Raw genomic sequence first — 19,905 nt, forward strand, 5'->3', positions numbered from 1 at the left:
AGCTTGTGGCCCAGAGCAGGCTGGCTGGGGGCTCGGCAAGGTGAGCTGCATCCTGGGTTCAGGCTGTCCTGCACCCGGTGCTTCTTTATCATCTTCTACTTAGGGGCTGTCTTAGCTGTCCCTCTGCTCTCGGCTGCCATGCTGGTTTATTGTGACTCCTTGGAGCTGGGCTGCTATCCATGTGGACAAGTTTACCCTGCAGAGGGGGTGAAGATGGGCCTTAGCCTGCAGTCTGACCACCTCATGTTGGTGTGATCAGAGTGGGAAGGGGAGGAGCAGGTGCAGAGTCTGGCCCCAGAGGGACAGGCCTGGTGAGGAGTGTGCACACAGAAAGCATGTCTAAAATGAGAACATGAACGGTCTCTTGGGAGAGGTAAAGGCTTTGATATTTAGTAGAGTGAAGGATTTGTAGCTGTGAGGAGTGTTTCTAAGGCAGGGATGCTGGAGTCTGCTCTCCACCTGGTGGTGAAGGAGGACAAGGAGAACTCAAATTGCAAGGGTTCTGTGTGGAGCATGTGCCTGGCCGCACATGGCAGCCCTGTGAGACTTGTGTCCTCACCTTGGAGTTCACATGGGATCTCATGGGAAGACCCATGTCCTAAGCTGGGGGAGGTGAAGGAAGGTGTCCCTTGGTGCCTACTTCCCTCCATTTTCTGGGTGTCCCACTTGTGCACCCCATGGAAGATGACAGTGGGAGGGGGCACTGGTAATGGTGGTGACTGTGAAGAATTTTGGTTCAGATGGGTTATTTTCCTCCAAACTATTTAAGTAGCTCCTTGGACGAGGCCTGAGAGATTTGTGCATCTGATTTGTTGCCAGTCTTGGCTCCCTGCTTAGGAAGCTGCTGTTACCCCTGCACTTGGGAACAGTTCCTGATGTTCCCTCCTTTGAAGGAACAGGATGGGGCCTGGAAAAGAAGTGATNCAGGTCACTGGTTGCTTCATCGACCAGATGTGCACCCGCTCTGAGCTCAGACTGGCTTTATTTTATTTTATTTACTGTGGCATATGCTTTGGACATGCCCTTGTGGAGTCTAGCGTATGTAGGCATTGGTGGGGCTCCTCACTGCACTCTGCACTCTAGGGTCGGTGTCCCACTCTCTGCCACTTTTCCCCAGCAGCCTGATGTCAACAGAGAGTGTGAGTTGCACTGGGGCACGTCTTTTTTAGGGGAGGGGGTCACAAAGTGGGGCCAGGCTCTGCCTTCTGCTCTGACTCAAGCACTTACGAAGGTGAACAGCAGGTTCAAGCCCCTCTGTGAGCCCATCAGCTTCAGACAGCAGAGCACACTGAGCTTGTTTGGTCTCTGCCCACTCCCTCAACTCCTGCTGTTTCTGAAGCACGTGCTAGACATCATTTAGTTTCACTCGTCAGTATTTCAATATGTATATGTGTATCTGAGAGATATGGACTTTTGAACTGTTTAAAAAATTCTGATTATTAAAAATCTCAAGCCTAAGAAAAATGGGGAGAATTATAGAACATCCATAAAGCTATACTTCTGCTGGACCGTTTCACAGTAGACCACAGACACTAGAACACTTTACCCCTCAGCACTTTACACGTCCTCACAATGATGTTTTCCCCCTAAACCACAGTATGTACAGACTCTTGAACACTACCACACAAGACCATTTACCACACTTAGATATTAAAGTCACATATACCTTGAGCAGTTTGTTTGAATCAGGATCCTGGCGATGGCTAGCATGGTTGATTGCTGGCTGTCTCTAAAAATCTCTTCATCTGTAGGTTTTCTCTGTGTCTCTNTTTCCGAGGGCTGATTCGAGCACCTCCAGGCTCAGCAGACCCAGGAAGCTGAACTCACAGCCAGGAGCACACCTCCCTCCAGAAGCAGCTTAAGACAAACAGATGCTGCCCAAGCCAGAGTGCCTGTGGGCTGTGTGTGCGCAGGCAGGACCTGGAAGGTGTGTGGGAAGGGACCGAGGCCACCTACAGCAGGTGGGGAGCGTGTAGGTTGGGGGCTTCTGTACATGGCTAGCTGTGTGCTGGGCAAGACCCTGCATGGGGTGTCTGTGGGCCTGTACATTCTATACCACAGGAAGATTACGGGAACGGTCCAGGAGGGAGGGCAATAAACACTCTCAGCCCCTCTGGTGGAAACAAAAGGCTCTTAAATCATGGTGACTCTTGACCCACTGAGGCAGCTTTAGTGGCTGAACCTGCTGTGTCTGGCCTGAGCCGTCACCACCCAGGACAACGGCCCTGGTGAGAAGAGAATGCCTCACCTCAGTATCCGAGGAAGCTCAGGGCTCTTGTAGATGTACTTATGCCTGTAGCCAAGGTCTGAGTGAAAGGGGATAAACTGAACTTTGAAATCTTGGAAGCTTCGAGATGGCGCAGCGATGTTGTAGAGCTGGGGAGGGAGAAATGGGGTCAGCACCCAGAGATGGTAGCCCTGTGGGTGACCTGCTTGGTGGCCTCCCCTTCAACATAGGCCAGTCAGTGGCTGCTGCCTCTGCAAAGCAGCCCACGCCTCCCTCAAACAGCACTGCTGCCCTGCAGTTTGCAATGGCTGGGGCTGGGCTGCTGAAGAACCAGGCCCAGGCTCAGCTCCTCGGCCTGCTATTCAAGACCCTCTGTCCCCATACCTGTCTCTTAGAGCCTCACTTCCTCAGGTGGCGGCAAGGTGGATGAACCAGTACTACAGACAGAACCAGCTGCTATGGGATGGTGCGGTGGCCTGAGAGCCTGGAGCAGCCCCGATGGCTCACTCAGCCCTGGGGGCTGGGGTGGGTCATGTGCCTCAGACTTTACAGTGTGCCTTGGTCAAGGCCAGTCAACAGGCTGGCTCAAGATCTGTCCTGCCTCAGCCCTTTCATCATCCTATCCCCAGGGCCAGGCTGTGTGCTCAGACCTGCTGATGGGAAGGGACATAGCCCTGGAGGACCCACCTGTACCTCAGGCCAATTCTGAGGTAGAAGTAGCCCAGGCATCGCTCCCTCTAGGCTGACCCTGCCCCTTGCCATCACCATAGCCAGGCACTGCTGTCTCCTATCCCACACTAACCTACAAATCTAATCCTGCTTCCTGGTTCAAGAGCAAATGCGGAGGCCCCACAACAGCATGGTACTCCTCTGACATTGGTCCAATCTCAAAGGCAAAAGAACAAACGAGAAGTTCTGTGTCAACGCTACTAACTGGGACTTCTGTGTTGGGGCCAGGGGACCCTCATCATCGAGGGGTCCTACCCTCCAGCCAGTAACTGGACAGCCCTCCCAGCTAAGTTCCCTGTAGTCAAGTATCTGTCAGGCCAGGACCCCTGCACAGGGACTCAGAGAAGACATCTGCTTATTTACATTTTCCTCTTGTGGACGGCATTAGATGTTTGGCCCCCACCCTGACACTGGCAGCAGCAACCCCTCCTCCACTTCTGCATATGCCTAGCCTGGCCTGACGTGAGCCTACTGGATGCCTGCCCTCATGAGGGGCTACACGGACACCTACCTTTCTGCCAAGCTGAAAGGGCACGACCGGGTCGTCCTCGGCGTGTAAGATGAGCAGGGAGCAGGAGATGTGCTTCATGCTGCGGGGAAGAGACAGGACTAGACCAAGACCGCAGGCTGGGGTTTCCTAGTACCCGGGGCCTGCCCTTGGCAGGGAACTGAGTTTAGGGAGTGTTTTACCATGATGATTTACAACTCAAATTTGCTAGGCTTTTTACTAAAGAATTAATGTTGATTTCTCAGATGTTTGTATCAATAACTATTCTAGGTGATAGGTGTCAATCAAATCTAGAGATCAATTCATTCACCAAGCCTGGCCCCTGTATATTTTCTGAAAATTGAAAATGATTATTTTTGCCAGTAGACATATTCATTAAAAGTAACAAAACAGTTACAACTGAGTAATTTAGGTGAGCCAAGAAACTTACCGCAAATGAATGTTACTAGGAATCTGTTGGTAAAAAAGTCTACACCCTATAATTTATCTTTGGTATAAATAACATTTAAGGTAACTCCTAAATGTTTACAAGTAAATTAACATTTTCTATTATTCTATTCTACTATTTCTATTCACTAAATCCAAACCTTTCAGCAAACCAAATAACAGAAGAACAGGCCGAGTGCCTCTTGGCTGCCTCACTGAAGTCTCACGGTGATCTGGTGGACTTGGCACCCACCTGCTCTTGGCGATTCCATACTAATCTGGGGGCTCCGTGAGGGCAATGCTGGGCAAGCCTGGCACCTGGCAGGACCTGGGCCAGGGGGCTCGTCACCCCAGAGATGCCCAGCCCACCTGGCAGTTCGTGTTTCTGCTAGTGGCGTACAAGCACCACCATGCTCTCACCTCATTCTGCTTCCAGGCTGGAGTGTTTCCGGTGTGCAAGTTATACTTTGAACTGCCCACTTTTCAGATTTTCTACTGTAGGCAGTTTGTCTTACCTTTACCTGCTCTGGAAGAGGCCTAGCTCACATGCTGTCACCTTGGCAAGTATTTGGCAAAAGACCTGTCCCCCAAGAGGGAGCTCCTGACTTCCAGTGCGTAAGGGCTGGGTAACATGGCCCTCACTGCTCCCACCACTCAGCTGCGGGCCAGGACCAAAGGAAACTGGGGGTGGGGGTGAGGAGTAGCACACTATTGTTTAGAAGGATCCAGTTCATTCAGATAATTCTTTAAATTCCAAAGCAATAATATTTATAAACAAGCAGGTCATTTGCTTATAATGTTTGCTCAGATTTTAGTTTGTTCTATTTTTATTTTTAGAACCAAAAAGCCTTAACTGAGGGGGAAAAGACTCCATTTTTCTAAATTCTGTTTCTAAGTGTAGATTTTTAAATGTTAACTGAATATTTAGTTAAGAATTTTTTCCTTTCCTTTTTTTTTAAGAAAACCCATGAAATAAAGGTATCACAAAGAACAATGTCAACAGGCTACGAATGCTGTTCAAAGAAAGAGTCCTTAACTAGAATATTCGCATTTGGTTTACCTAATAAAATATTTTTAACAATAAACTCTGTAACATCTTTTCATAACCAAACATCAATCAAATGGCTGAGGAAAAATCAATTTTTGAGTAACAGTTACTATTACAGTTGTAATACCTATTTAGGAGTTCTGGTTTTGCCAAACTATTTTCAAATAAAACCGATATGGACAAAATAGTTTGTTTTCATATAGCTTTAATTTTATAGTCTTTCCACACTCCTTTTTCTCTCACCTGCAGCGTATACCTACTTTTCCTCTATAAAGATCTGTTGGTTAGAGAAGAACCCTACAGTCTTCAGAATTCCATCCTATTTGGTTAATGTGACTGAACAGGCTTATCCTGAGTGTTCCCAGTGTTTTTCTAAATTGAAAAATTAGGTACTCTGCCGCAGTACTCACTTTTCATCATTTGCAAATTTAATTCCACTGCTTGTAATGGGATCGAGGAAGAACCAGTCAAACCCAGGGAAGTAGCGATATATCTGAAGGTGACATGGAAACAATGTGCAGAAGCGTCAATTAAAATACCCATGCGGAGAGCCAAGGTCAAGGGTTTAAACAGGGTGCTGAGTGCCCAGGAGACACCCCTGCTTCTGAGCAAGCTGAACTGCAGCCCCACCAGAGATGTGCTGGGGCGCCCCGGCACCCCTGTGCTCTAATCACAGATTCCCTGCTCAAGAAGCCCCCAGACTGGTTGCAGAAAGGGCTGTCTGCAATTGGGGCTCCCATGCCTCAGAGCAGCAACCAGAATCAGCCTGGACACCAAACTTCCCACAAATATCAGGTCTGCCACTCCCTGGGAAAAATGAGGGTCCATGGGACTTACTTGGAAGAAAAGCAACACCGAAGAAGTTAAGACTACAGAATAGGACTCTTTTGGTGTGCAACAGAGCAATGTGAAGTCAGGCAGTGGGCTGACACAGCTCCCCCAGAAAACATGGCCATCCAGGAAGCAGTAGAATGGAGAAGAAAGTAACAGGACACAGAGGGAGCCCCTCTGGGCCAGGCTCATAAAAAGAGAGTTAAAGGCTCTGATCCAGTCAGTGAGGGCTTGACTCACCCTGGAATCCCCACCTGGGTTTACCCAGGGCATCACCCCAAGATACAACCACGAGAGCCTGGCTGCTGAGCACTGTCTGTGGGGATAGAGTAGGGGCACCCACTAGCTCACTCCTGGGGAAGTAGCCGGGAGAAGAGACCCCAGCCTGTGCTGAACCCCACAGGGCAACGATGCCCAGTGGACAGACCATGCCACAGGGGCAAGGCCTCTTGCGGGTCCTGCCACCCTAGACAACCCAGCTATGGACCCATCCTACCTGGTTGCAAAGTTATAAACTTCCTGGGTAACTGGAGTCAGGCCAGTGCCCAGAACTAAACAAGGATTAATTTTTAATAAAGATCTGTATTCATTGGAATATTTAAATTTTTGTGATTGTTTTATACTTATTTACTGTAGTTATTTTTATATAATTAATAATGAAAATAAGTCAACTTTTAATAAGATCTGTACTTGCCACTGAGAACGGATGGCTCTTAGCTTCTTCGCGGATATTAGTGAATGGAGATTCCAGTATAAGGGCATCTGGAGGCGTCTCTAGACAAGTAAAACAAACAGGGAACTGTGAGATGGGCAAAAGGCCCAGACAAAACACACACTCCATGGCCCCATGGTGGGTCCATCCGAGGGGCAGCCTCCCAAACTAGATAGTAAAATCCACATGACTGACATATGGGAAGAACCCACTCAGGTGGCTCAGGTGGCCTCGGCTTGCTCCTGAGAACCACCTTTGCTGAAGCTGCTTATTTGGGGCCTGGACCTGGATGAGGCTGTGCCAGCTGCTCAAGAATCAATGGGGGAATGCATGCTTAGGTCAACTGAGGGTCTGTCTGCCCAGGTCCTGGCCTCAATGCCCAACTCAAGGAGCTCTGTGAGGACACTGAACACAGTCAATGTGCTACTTGCCCACCAGCGCCCACTTCACAAGAATTCACAGCAGGGCAAGGAACACAGCCAGTGCCCAAACACTCCACTTGCCCTGAAGGAATGCCAGGACCAGGAAGAACCCATGCTCACACACCAGGGTCACATGCCACACAAGCCCCTACCTCGCTCACAGAGGCGCCGTACCAGATTTGTTGCCACTCTGAAAAGAGAAAAAAAAAGTTCAGGTGAATTTTGACAAAAATCGTTTTAGATGACACTGTTCTAACACTAGAAAATAACTAGAGAAGCCGTAGGATCTATGAAGCAATTGGTAGGGTTGTGACAAAGGTCACAACCTATTGGTGGTAGGGGGACAAAGGTGCCCCAAGACCATGGGTGGGCCCACTGCCCCAGCCATCAGCCAACTCCTTCAACAAGGATGGTGATGACAGTCACCCTTAAAGTCCCTGAGGCATGTTCTGCAACCTCACCAGGAACAGCCTCCTTCAGGCTACACAGCACTGCCTCTCAGTTGGAATGGGTGCTGCTGAGACAGAGGGACAATGGGAATCAGGGCTGCCCTATCAGCTGTGTACCTGCACAATTCCTGGAGGTGGCAGTATTTGGAGTCTGCCAGGCCCCGGGGGCCTCTTGTCATCCCAGAACCACACCAGGGGGTCCTGTGCAGAGAGCTATGGCAGGGTGGCCTGCTCCCCTCCATCCAGGGTGCCTCTCCGAGGGCACATGGGCTACTCTCCCCACAAGGGCAGGCCAGGAGGAGGCCTTGTCCCAGACAATGCCCAGTCTGCAGTCCCTGGCCCAACTGCAGCATGCTATCTAAGGTGAGTAGCAACTTGAAAAAGGGGCTGCGGCCACTGCACTTGAAGGAAATGCAGCAGGAAAAGGCAAGGCTGCTGAAGGTCTTGGGGCTCTGGGCACTGACATCATCAGTGGCTCTTTTTAGAAACACTCTGGACCTCACATCAGCAGAAGCGATTCAGGCAGGCCCCAAATGGAACATTAAAGTGCTTCCTGTCTTGGTACTGTTGCTTTCCCCAAGTTTCTGGTAAGCCAAGTACGGGCTATGTGGCCCAGTTGTTAAAAATGCCCCTGGTTTGCAGTGATCAGAGCCCTGGCACTGGGGCTTGTTGGCCAGCACACGCAGTCCAAAACCAGGAGATGTGAAGCCCAGGTGCATCTGGAACTTGAACCCTATCTGGTCTGCTCTGAAGACATCTCCCCAAGGGCACAACCCTGGGCTAAGGAAAGTCTTCCCATCCCTCTTGTGGTGGGGGAGGTCACCCCCACAACTGCCTCTGTGTGTCTCCAGTCACTTTTTGGGTGGAGGAGTTCAAGTTGCTCAAACCCTTTGTGGTCCCTTGTGGTGCCTCATCCCCCGAACCTGCATAGGCGATCAGAGACAAGGCTTGTAATTAATGGTGCCACAGGATCCAGAGGCCACCAGGGCACCCTCAGAGAGCCCATGCTGGAAAGTCACCCAATGAAGAACTGCTTCCCCCAAAGGCCACATCATGCTTGGAACTCTTCTTACCCAGTGCCTAGGGAGTGGCCCCAAATATACACAGGGTTGTCCCCACTTCTTGCTTTGATCCAGTCAAAAACATGGAGTGCATCATAGGTCATGCCCTGTTCCGATGGTGTGCCTATTGAGTCACCCCAACCTGGGGGAGAGAAGCAGAATAGGAGGAAGTCAAGCTTAGTTCATGGAACCTCTTCAGTGGCAGGCCCACACCCCACCCTCCATTTCTCAACAGGTAGACCCAGGCCCTCTGGGGCAATACAAGTCTCTGCCATCACCATCCACAGGTCCAGGCACAGGGTATCCTGACAAGCCTGCTCCTACTTCTCCCACCTCCTCACCCAATTACAACCCCTGAACCCATAGGCCATCACAAGCCTTCCTCCCGAATACTGATGAGCAGCAGTGCAGAAGGGAGTGGTCTTGTCAGGACATCAACTTCTCCAAGACTGGGGGCTTGCTGGTGGCTGGCCCAGGATGAGAGTCTGGCCTGCCCAGGGGCCCCTGAACCTAGTCCAGACACCAAGGCCCAGGTGTGGCCCAGCTACAGACAGGCACAGAAGTCAGGAGGCAAGGCTCTGGGAAAAAGGGTGGGTGGGTGGAATTCAGGCTCTAGGCAACTCTGACCCAGAAAGGGAAGGGACTCCAAGCATCTTGTTTGCATAACAGAGGAAAGCAAAACATCTCTGCTCCCATACTATCCTCCCCAAGGGCCCTTCCACCCCGTCTCCAGGAAAAACCACGTGTCTAGTCATTTCTAGCGGCTCAGCAGTGAGTCATAATCAAGTGATCTGAAAGCATCACAAGGCTCAGAAAGAGCAGGTTCTGCTGTATAAGCAAAAACCCACAGAGTCAGGGGGCACAGCAAGCTATCTCCCCTGGGTGTCCCAGATGCCAGATTATGGAAGAAGAAGTGTGGGAGACAAGGTCAGACTGAGAGGCTCAGGGCAAGAGTGGGAGGCAGGGACACAGGGACAGGAAAGGACGAAGATACAGAGACGAACACAGACAGGGACAGAGAGAAAGGGACTGGGAGAGACACTTAGAGGCAGAAATTTGGTCTCTCATAGTGCTTAGGAATGCAGAGGCTCAATAAAACCTGAAAAGAGGAAGTGCTATACTGGATTTCATTTCTTGATAGAAGTACAAGGAGGTGAACAGGAAAGTTGCCTGCCCCTTCTCATTATCCCGAGGGCTCTAGCATGCAGCAGGAACTGAAAACTTTTTAGCATGGAGAAAAGGATGAATGGGTGAACTACTTTCCAGATCCTCATTTCTGAGTTTTTCCCAACCCAGAACTTTCATCCTGATGGAACAGTCTTCCATGAAAGAACCATTCCTGTGGTAAGCTGAATTGCCCCCAAAGAGGTCCACATCCTTATCTCTGGAACCTGTGGATATTTTAAGTTATGTGGAAGGGGGAATTAGGTTGCAGAAGGAACTGAAGCTGCTAATCAGCTCACCTTGAAATGGAAGAGTATCCTGGCTTATCAGTTTGGACCCAAAGAAATCACAAGGGTCTTTATAAGTGAAAGAGAAAAGACAAAAGTCAGAGTCAGAGTGATGCAGACTCAAGGGGCCAAGAGACAAGGAACAAGGGCATCCTCGAAAAGCTAAAAAAGGCAAGGAACCGGATTCTCCATAGAATCTCCTGCAGAAACCAGCCCTGCGAACACCTTGATTTTAGCCCAGTGGCTAAAGATTTTGGACTTCTGACCTCCAGAACTACAAAATAATAAGTTTGTGTTGTTTTAAGACATTAAGTTTGTGGTAATTTGTTACAGCAGCAAGAGGAAACTAACACAACACCCATATCCTTGGTCTGAGGATATGGACACCCCTGCCCTCCAAGAGGTCAAGGTAAGCTAGCCAAGCGGCGTTCAGCACTTTGCTCTCTCCAGCTGAGGACCATGAAGTGAATATACTTCTCAAACAGCTGCTCACTGTTAATATAAAGCATTTTCCTGGCTCATTGAGGTAGAATGTTCTTTGCTTACATCAAACTGCGGATTCTTGATCTCTTCAGTGTCAAGCACTCTGATTTATTCAAGAAAGAAGAAATACTAAGGGGACAGGAAGAGGATCTTTCTTCTCTCTTAGCAGTTTTTTTTCTTTTTTTCTGAAGTTCAAGACAAGCTCTCTTGAGCATAAAATGTGTCTGGTGTCAGCTGCAGGGAAAGTCCGAGTCCAATAAAGAAAAAAGAATCTTCCACAATTAAAATGTTGCTGACAGAGGGCACATGTTGGATTCCAGGCACTGATGCCTCCCTACAAGAGGGACATCCCTGGCGTCTGCATGCAGGACACTCATCGAAGACCTTGTCCCCCTCCACTATCTTAACACACTTGAAGTTGCCACAGGTCAGGCACCTGCTAGGCGTGTCTGAGCCTCTCAGAATGATGCCTGCACATTAAACATTAACTGGAGGAAGTGGGAGGGCCCAGATATGCACTTTCAAAAGAACCCTTACCTCTGTAGTCAAAGGTGACCACATGGTAACCAAGTGAACTCAGTACCTGTAAAGTGAAAAATAAACATCTAGGTAACAAATCCACACATCTTGGATAGAGGGCATCTTGGCCCTTACTAAACCCATCCTGATTTCTGTCTTTCTGCCCTGCACAAAGGGGGAACTTTAAATAAAGACTTGTCATACTCCCCCATTCCTGACTGGATCTTATGAAACCCAATGCCAACTGCTACCATATATGGTGTTACCCTCCACCTCAGCAATGTGGGCAGGATGCCTCTCCCTCGGCTCAGAGCATCACCTCTGCATTCAGGGGCTCACAGGTGGCCTGCACCCCGCCCCTCCCCGCCCCCCACCCCAGGGCAAACAGCAGGAGCTTTGACCACCCCGCTTACTGCAACTTATCTCAGATTTTAAACTTCCATTGAATTTTTTCTATTAAAAAAAAAATTCCTCTAGTCTAGGTGATCGCTTTCATTAGATCCCTACTTATCACCTCCCTCCTCCACCCCGTCCAGCCCTGGCTGGGGTGTCCCCAGAGCCATGCGGAAGCTGCCAGCCACCATGTCCCCCAAAGTCACTGCCTGGCATGTGCTCCTTGCTCCTTAGGCCACCTCTGGGTAGCCGGCAGCACTACCTTCCAGCTCCCAGCCTCCTGCAGAGCCTGCACCCTCCAGAGTCACACCTGCTCCCAGTGTGAACCGCTGTATGAACAGAAACCTCAAAAGGGAACTACAGCTTTCCAAGCATTCACTTCCCTGACTTGATCTAATCCATGCAAGGAAATGCTCCACAGCCCAGAGCAGTCCACCAGGTGTATGATGGACACAGCAGTGCCCACTCGGTACAGATATTCCCACACATCTGTTTATGTCCCTTTCTACCCTGTAGCACAGGCAGATGCTTGTCTGACAGGATTATGAGGGAGATAAGCGTGCTGGCCTCGGACACTGGCAACAGCTGCACACTTCAGGCTCCTAGACCCAAACACCCAATAAAGAGGACAACCAAACAAAAGGGAAGGTCTGCACACCTGCCTGTGGCCCCATTTACCTGGGGAGACCTGCTGGGCTTCCATTCAGTGGGCCTGGAATCTGATTTAAATCTGACCAGCACCTGCTGTGGAGGTGAGACACTTCTGGTGGCCCAATTCCCGAGCTGCGACTTGGGAGTAAAGGCTAGCTCCCTGACCCCTCTATCCTCTCCATTCCTTTTATATATGAGTAACACAAACACCTTTTATGTAATCAGCCAATGTCTGGCATAAGATCCACAAGGTTCATTCATCCTGATTTTGGAAACTATCCCCGGAGGCAGCATTGTAGGAAGTACTCCATGGTGGAGTCGTCCACAGAGGCAGTGCCAGAAAGACCACCATGATTAATGATCAAAATTATTAGGGGACTCCCTTCTGTTCATGACACCTGGAAAGAACACATAGGAAACAATACTCAGGCAATGTTCCTTCCACTGTAGACTTGTGTGAACACTGCTCCCTCTGTCATACATGATGTAGACACTGCTACGCCCGTCACAGACCATGTGGATATTGTTCTCTACATCATACACTGTGTGCCATCCTCACCCACCTTGTAAAGCTCCACTCGGTGGTCACCTCCTCTAGAATGTCAGAAAGAAGGAAACAAGAATGGGTGTTAGTGCATCTTCTCAAAGAGGCAGGCCCAGGGGCCCTTAGTGACTTGGTCCCCAAATTCATACAGGGGGGTCGATGGTGGATAGGTGATCTCCTCCTTGGGCCAACCTAATTGGCTCTGAGCTTGCCTCTGGCAGTACTGTGCTAAGCAAGGGACAGTCTTAGCACTTTGGGGACATTTGTTAATTATTACCTTACTTTTATTTTTGACTAGGTAATGCATACATACAACACAAAATCCACAGGACATAAGAGGACAAACAGCAAGCCTGCCCACTTCCGCCCCAGCATCCGGCCCCTCCTTCAGCCTCCTGCTTTCCAGGGACCACCTGTAGACAGACGCACAGGCATTTCTTTACTTGCAGTCACACACCCACAGGGACCTGCTACACACACCTTCTGTCTCTCACTCTCCACTCAATAAGTTACAGCTCACTTCCAGTACACTCTTTTTAGCGATGGTCACCGCACTCACTTTGTGGTCATTTGGCCCTTTCCCACGTGCTGCTGACTTAAGTTTTGTTGCTGCGGCCAGCTTGTGATGTCCCTTCACACATGTGTGGGACACGTTCCTATATGTGGAACTGCTCGTCGAAGGTGCAACTGTAATCTTGACAATCACTGCGAAGTCCTTCAGAGGGCCCAATCTTTCACCAAGATTGTATGAGAATGGCCATCTCCCAGCCCCTCACCAACAGACTAGTGTTTTAGTGGGTACTTTTCATTACTGAGGCTGAATAGGCTTTCACACATCTGAACTGTTTCACGTGTCTGTACTTCTTTGTCTGAGGACCATCAATTCTTTCTCACTTTCTGTCCAGTTGTTGGTTTGCTATTACTGTGGAAAGGCACCAAAGTAGGGACGGGGCCACCTTGGAACAGGAAAGCGTATCGCAGGTGAGCTCATCCTCTCCAGATTTCTCAGATGTTTTTCTTTTTTATAATGAGCATTTTGAGCATTTTGGCCATTTCAGGTATGTGTGTGGGGGTGAGGGAGGGAGCATCTTTGGGAGACACAAGGCTGAGATGAAGGAGGAAACCAATATAATGCAGAAACAAAAACACAAATGAGTTTCAAAACCAAAAGGAAATACTGCACAATGTTTTCAGTTATCTTTGGAAAAGTTTGTGGTGGCTCTTAAATTTTCCAAATTCCCTATCTTGAGCAAAAAAGGATCTAGAGTCTAACACAAGGGCAGCAGCAGCCTGGTGAAGGGGGTTGGGGTGGGCGGGGGCTCTGGATCTCAGGGAGCCTCATGAGTCTGGTCAAGGAACAGAGGTGGGCGAGATGTGCAACACAGGCAGTCTTCCGGGCAGTGGGAGGGAGCAGCAAACCTTGCAAAGTAACAATATTCCTTTAAACCTGAAGTTACAGGCAGATTTTGTCTTTTTTTTTTTTACCATGTGATTGGCATTGCTTAACTGACCTTTATTCAAGTAAACCACAACATTCTCTCATTTACAGAAAGATGCTTAAAGAGCTGTTGGTAGCCACTTGGTTTTGAAAAGCAGAAGAGAAACCCTCTGTAGCTTGTTCCAAAGAAGAAAGCAAACAGCCAAGTGCATGCATGATTCAGTAGCTCTATTCACTTGGCTCGGAAACCATCCTCGTAGGCCACACTTTCTGGACTTTCTGCATGTCCTCTGTGCAGTCACTCTGCCCAGACACCCACTGTGGCCTGCTTTCCCCTCCAGAAAGGCCTGTGCATTGTTCTCCTTGCTGGTTCTGCCTATAAAATGACCATCCCCCATCCCATCACCATGGCCAAGGCATCCTGCCTCCTGCCAGTTCCTTGCTGACTCTCTCTCACATGACCTAAGGCACTGCAGCAACAGTGACCCTCCTGGGAGTTTCAGGCAATGCTTTCTTCAGAAAATCCACCTCTTCCTTCACTCCTGCCAGCTATCTCAGAGAGACTCTTCTAAGCAAGGCTGACCATGTGGGGTGGAAGGAGCCACCTTTAAACCAAGGATGGTAGCTCCAATCACAGCTAGTCTGAAGGACATGCCATCAAAGCCACTCCTGAAAAACACCTGGAATAAATGTGGGCAAGGGCTTTACCTGCCATAGACAATTGTGCTTCATCACCAGCCCAGCAGGATGCACTGGCACTGCTGGGATACAGCTGGAAGGAGAGAACTAAAGCAAGTCGCCCTGACCTGACAGCATAGTGGGGCCACCTCAGAGTATGAGCCTGTCCATGTACACGCAGATGGGGTCTCTTTGCTGGCCTCCCTCTGCCTTTGGTCTTCCCTCCTCGCTACCTCTTCTCAGCACTTGCTGCCCTTTCCAGGAACTGTTCCTCCTCCTCCGGCAGGGGATACCTGCCAGAAAGGAAGTGCCAACCTGCCTGCAATCTTCAGATCTTGCTGCTATTGAACAAGAGACAACTTTCCTCAGGGCACGCTATGGCCCTGAAATGTCACAAGCACCCCTCCTCTGAGGGACCACCACTTCCTTACCCACAGAGAAACCTTGTTTCCTAAATCAGGGGCCCTTAGAAGGCACTTTGCCCTTTAAGTCGGGAAGAGGGACACACCCTTCTCTGGCAGAGGATCTTAGTCTCTCTCACAGAGATGCAGCCTCCTCCATTCCACCCAGTGTGAGCTTCAGGTAAGGGGTTTCTGGACAGAGCTTCCCCCATCTGCCTAACAGGGGGTTCCCAAGGAAACAGGGCCTGGGCCCACTTTGCACACAGCATTGCCTTGCTCTGTGCCTGTGGGAATACTGCTTCATGTAAATTTCACCTAAACCCCCCTGTTTCTCTGTTTGCCCATGTGCCTAGTCCCTCACTGCGGTGAGTCAGTAAGCCTGACTGGACCAGGGCACTCCTGCCCACAAAGGAGCCAGCACTACATGCAGGACACACCCGTGGGCTCCTCTTCCTCACCTGGTGCCTGCATTACCGTGCAGGTACAGAATGATAGGGTAACTGGAAGCCAAGGCATCCTCATACCACATCTGGTCTTTCCCTTGGGCAGTCTTCCACCAGAGAGCAGGGACAGTGTGCCTGGAAACAGAGCAGAGGGAATGGCACAATCAGATGATGCTAACTGTCAAAGGAATGGCTGTGGAGCTCAAGCCACAACTGAGCACAGAGCAGGAGAACAGGTGGGCTGGACAAGCCAACTGTCCCTGTTACCAGAGTATAATAACTACGGAACTCTAAGCTACAGGGATGGCTTCTGACAGCCTAAGTAGGGGGTTTCCTGTCTTGCTAATGGGCCTTCACTGGGCCACAGAGATTCACACTGGTAGCAGTTATCAGAAAGGGGGTGCGGGGATGCTGTTTCTCCCAGAGGAACCAGAAGCTCTGTGAGGGAGGATCCCACCTGGATCAGTCACCAGGCCTTCATCTGGGACTAGCACAGAATGAACACTTTAATACTAGCTAAGCAAGAGCATTTCCCTCAGTATCCATGTTTTTAAACTATACAGTTTAACTCAGTGTGCTTAAAGATAGTATCATGCTGTCATATGTGCTAATTCAGCAACAATAACCTTTGTGAGCCGTACTGGAAGCCTGGCCATCCTTAAAGCACCATTTCTGACATACAGCACATTTCCGAGCCTGCTTGCGAGCTATCTAGGAGCAGACCCGTCTTCAGGAAGAGGTGCTGCAGGCCACCTCGCTGCGTGGGTGTGCTCACAGTCACCCAGCTCATTTCACACTTGGCCAGGCCTTTGGAGCCTCAGTCTATCTGGTCAAACCCTCCTTCAAAGAGATGCTCTAGTTAATCTTAACTCAGTCCACATCAAATACTGTTAACCACTTGGGAGGGAATTAATAAGGTTTTTCTGTAAAATTTATTTAAATTAGCAAGAATCCTTTAAAATACTGTAGTAAATGGCCAATTTCTTGTTTTCTAGCACTTAAGTTTCAGCACCTTATTTCTAATGAATATCTTTGACTCATTCCAGAGGATTATATTTTGGGTGGTTTTGACCACTGTAATTTTTATTTTTAAAAAATTTTAAAAAACATTTTATTGGGGAATTGGGGGAGGGGACCAACCAAGTTGTTGTTCTTCAGTCTTCGTATAGAGGGCGCCAGTCGCCATCTGGCTGCCCGTCGGTAGCTTGTGGCCTCTAAGTTCAAGGTTCTGTGTTCAGTCTTAGTTGTGGGTGGGCGTAGCCACCATCCCATGCGGGAGTCAAACCTGGCAGCCTTGTTAAGAGCACATGCTCAATCAACTGAGCCATCCAGCGGGCAGCGCATTTCAAGGTGCCAAGTTGTCTTAGTTGTGGGTGGGCATAGCCCACCATTGAACAGGCAGTCTTGTTGTTACACCAGCTGAGCCATCCTGCCACATGTTGGCAGCTCTGCAACAGCTCAGCTCGGGTGCAGCGTCACTGGCCCATGTGGGAGTCAAACCGGCTGCCCTGTTGCTCAGAGCTTGTGCTCTTAAGCCAGCTCTTAACCAACTGAGCCACTTGGCCGGCCCCTGTCCACTGTAATTTTTACTCTCCTACAATTATAAACCTATGGGACTGAAAGGTGTATTTTGAAGGTGCTGGGGGGCTGATGTGCTTCCAGTAGCCAGGTTACCCCAAACTTGGAGCTCTTGACAAAGGCCCAGGAAGCTCCCAGCCAGAGGGGTGGGAACCTATTCCTGGGGCTCTCCTCCCCCATGCCAGGTGGACAACTATGCCCACAGACAGACAGCTGAGAATGAGCTGACAGCCAAGTATATCCTCAGCTTTTCTCTAAGCCTTTGCTGGTAGGAGGATCTAACAAGGTGCTGGGTAGGGACAGCTGGTGAACCAAGGGCCCACACCGTCCTCACAACAGCACAGGACACAGATGTGGGCAAGCATAAGGCACCCACCAGCACACAACATGGCTGTCACTACCTCGAGACTCACCATTGTTGTCGCTAAATACAACTTCCATCAATAATTCCTGTGACAGCTTTCAGCCTAAGTGTCAGCATAACAAACACCCCTCTGCAATATGAGGTCCTGACAAAACTCCCATGTCTTCAAAGCGCAGACCCCATTAACCAGCAGGAGGGTCAACCAATTCCCAACAAACAGCTCTGAGCAAAACATGTCAAACTTCTGAATGAAGATGGAAAAGCAAAGCATCCAACATGCACACAGTGGTCAATAAATGTTAGATTAAATCCAACTAGAAACAAGACTCTAGAATCCCAGCATCAACTCCTAAAAACAACAATCTCCCTTCTCATTTTGTTCTTTCCCCAGGACCGTTATTAGAAATGCCTGAACTACCTTGCAATCCACACTGGGAAGCTATTCATAGCATTTCATTTAGAAGCTTCTCACATACACAGTGGTTTTCTGAGACAGCAGAGAGAGACTTCATGACTACTGAAAAAGAATCTCAGCTAGATTAAAGGGGCAGTGATTCTGAGAGAAAAATGAAACCACCACAACAAGGTTGGTCAATTTTGATTTAGTTGTTCAAAAACACTCACTTGTCCATAAGAAAAAACCCATTAAAATATATTCTAAGGACAAAAAAGTCACAAAGCTTAAGTCCAATTCAAATTTATGGTTACAAAAAGTAAATACTAAGAAGATATCAAACACCACCATTATCAACTGCCAAAAGTGCTCTATGTGAAAAGAAATAAAGCCGTTTTCAATATCTAGACATTCCTTTTTCTTACTTTTTAAAATTTTTATTATTTTTTATTTTATCGGGGAATTGGAGAAGGGGAACAGTGCTGGGAATTGGGGAAGGGGAATAACCAAGTTGTTGTCCTTCAATCTTAGTTGTGGAGGGTGCAGCTAGCTCAGCTCCAAGTCTAGTCACCATCCAGCCAACCGTCAGAAGCTTACGGTCACTCAGTTCAAGGTGCCATGTTCAATCTTAGTTGCAGGGGGGCGTAGTCCACCATCCCATGTGGGAGTCAAACTGGCAACCTTGTTGTTAGGAACACGTGCTCTCACCAGCTGAGCCATCCTGCCACCTATTGGCAGCTCAGCTCAGGTATAACTCACTGGCCCATGTGGGAATCAAACCGGCGACCCTTGTTGCTCAGAGCTCGTGCTCTTAACCAACTGAGCCACTTGGCAGGCCCCTAGACATTCTATTTTCCGAAAATAAATGGTATATCTCAAACCTGTACTCACAATTCTGTGCTTATATTTTCTTTGTTTCTAGCTTTTTCTTTCCCCCTGGAAATAAGGCCCTTTACAAAAAACAATCTGGTTCACAAAGCTCTTTGAAAACCTCAGAATAGTTTGGTGTTATCGCATTGTGCTCCATTAGGATCAAATTTAGCAGAGCTCTTTGCTTTGGAAATAAAGTGGGTGAAGATAAAAATGGACAGGCAACTGTTTCAGAGACTGCTGTCAAGGACAACACTTGCCACATGGCGCAGGGCCCCTCCTGCCTTCTGGAGACTCCACAGAGCAGGTACCTCAGCCCTGTAGCCACTTGGCTGGACACTCACCAGACTCCAATGGTCACTTCTTCCTCTGGCTGGAGGTAGTAATTACAGGTGTGATTCAAACCTTGATCCTGTGGTTTTTTCAAGTCAATGAAATAGGGAACCCTCACTGTGGAAGACAAAGAGATGGAAACCAGGATTAATGGAGCAGATGAAAACAAACATGCACTCATGCACGCATGCACACAGCAGAGGCGAAGCTCTCAAAAAGTACCAAGTCTTTTCCAACACGATACTGCCGGGAGCACTGGGCCCCCTAGCCTCAGGTGGGGTTGTAGGCAAGCCTGCTCTGGGACACTGTGAGAGCATCTACACAACCTCCAGCAAGAGTGAGGTCTAAGTAGAGATGGACCCACTGAAAGTTGTTCAAGGTGTGAGAAGATACAAATGAGGAAAGAAAAAAAACCCTGAAAGGCCTGGAGGTAGCTGGCCATGAGAGAGGCTGGAGACAAGGAGGCCTGTGAGGCTTCCAGAAGCAGCTCAGGTGAGCTGCGACTGAAGGCTGAAGCCTGGGGTGAGAGGAAGGGGTGGTGTGAAAGGTGACAAGACGACGGATAGTGTGTTCTGGAGCTGAGCCACGGGACTCAACAACCACCTGAATGTGGGTGCGAGCCAGTTAAATGGGATTCTGAAGATTCTAGTGCTGTCACTTAATGCAGGAAGGATGGCAGAAGACGAGGTGTGGGTGCAAAGGAGCGGGTGATCCACAGAACCCATCCAGAGTTGAGTGCAGTCAAGTGGAGCAATACAGCAGGAGCCCTCAGTGTAACAAGCGATCTGCCACTAGGGCAGAGTTCTGTGGTGCACCCATCCTCTGGAAATTCCTGGGGCCATTAGACAGAGACTGACCACAGGATTACAGGTAGGTGAGAAGAGCAGGGAAGAAGCAAGAAGATCACAGTGTGTGCTGCATAAGCTCATACTGTTATTGTAAAACACGCAAA

At 49.1% G+C, this 19,905-nt stretch overlaps 1 protein-coding gene across 1 annotated transcript in view; it reads right to left on the reverse strand.

The window, feature by feature from the left end:
• Positions 1–19,905, reverse strand: part of LOC109378177 (monoacylglycerol lipase ABHD12) — a 38,640-nt gene that overhangs the window by 6,212 nt on the left and 12,523 nt on the right. The window contains exons 2-11 of the mRNA XM_019634639.1: positions 18,965–19,070; positions 15,430–15,549; positions 12,474–12,504; positions 10,885–10,930; positions 8,426–8,555; positions 7,056–7,093; positions 6,464–6,543; positions 5,349–5,431; positions 3,468–3,546; positions 2,249–2,376 (exon numbers count right to left, since the gene is read on the reverse strand). Coding sequence (XP_019490184.1) covers positions 2,249–2,376; positions 3,468–3,546; positions 5,349–5,431; positions 6,464–6,543; positions 7,056–7,093; positions 8,426–8,555; positions 10,885–10,930; positions 12,474–12,504; positions 15,430–15,500 — 686 coding nt within the window. The 5' untranslated portion in view covers positions 15,501–15,549; positions 18,965–19,070. The remainder of the gene's footprint in view (positions 1–2,248; positions 2,377–3,467; positions 3,547–5,348; positions 5,432–6,463; positions 6,544–7,055; positions 7,094–8,425; positions 8,556–10,884; positions 10,931–12,473; positions 12,505–15,429; positions 15,550–18,964; positions 19,071–19,905) is intronic.

This window comes from Hipposideros armiger, unplaced genomic scaffold (assembly GCF_001890085.2).
Source record: "Hipposideros armiger isolate ML-2016 unplaced genomic scaffold, ASM189008v1 scaffold_1784, whole genome shotgun sequence".
NCBI classification, from domain to species: domain Eukaryota; kingdom Metazoa; phylum Chordata; class Mammalia; order Chiroptera; family Hipposideridae; genus Hipposideros; species Hipposideros armiger.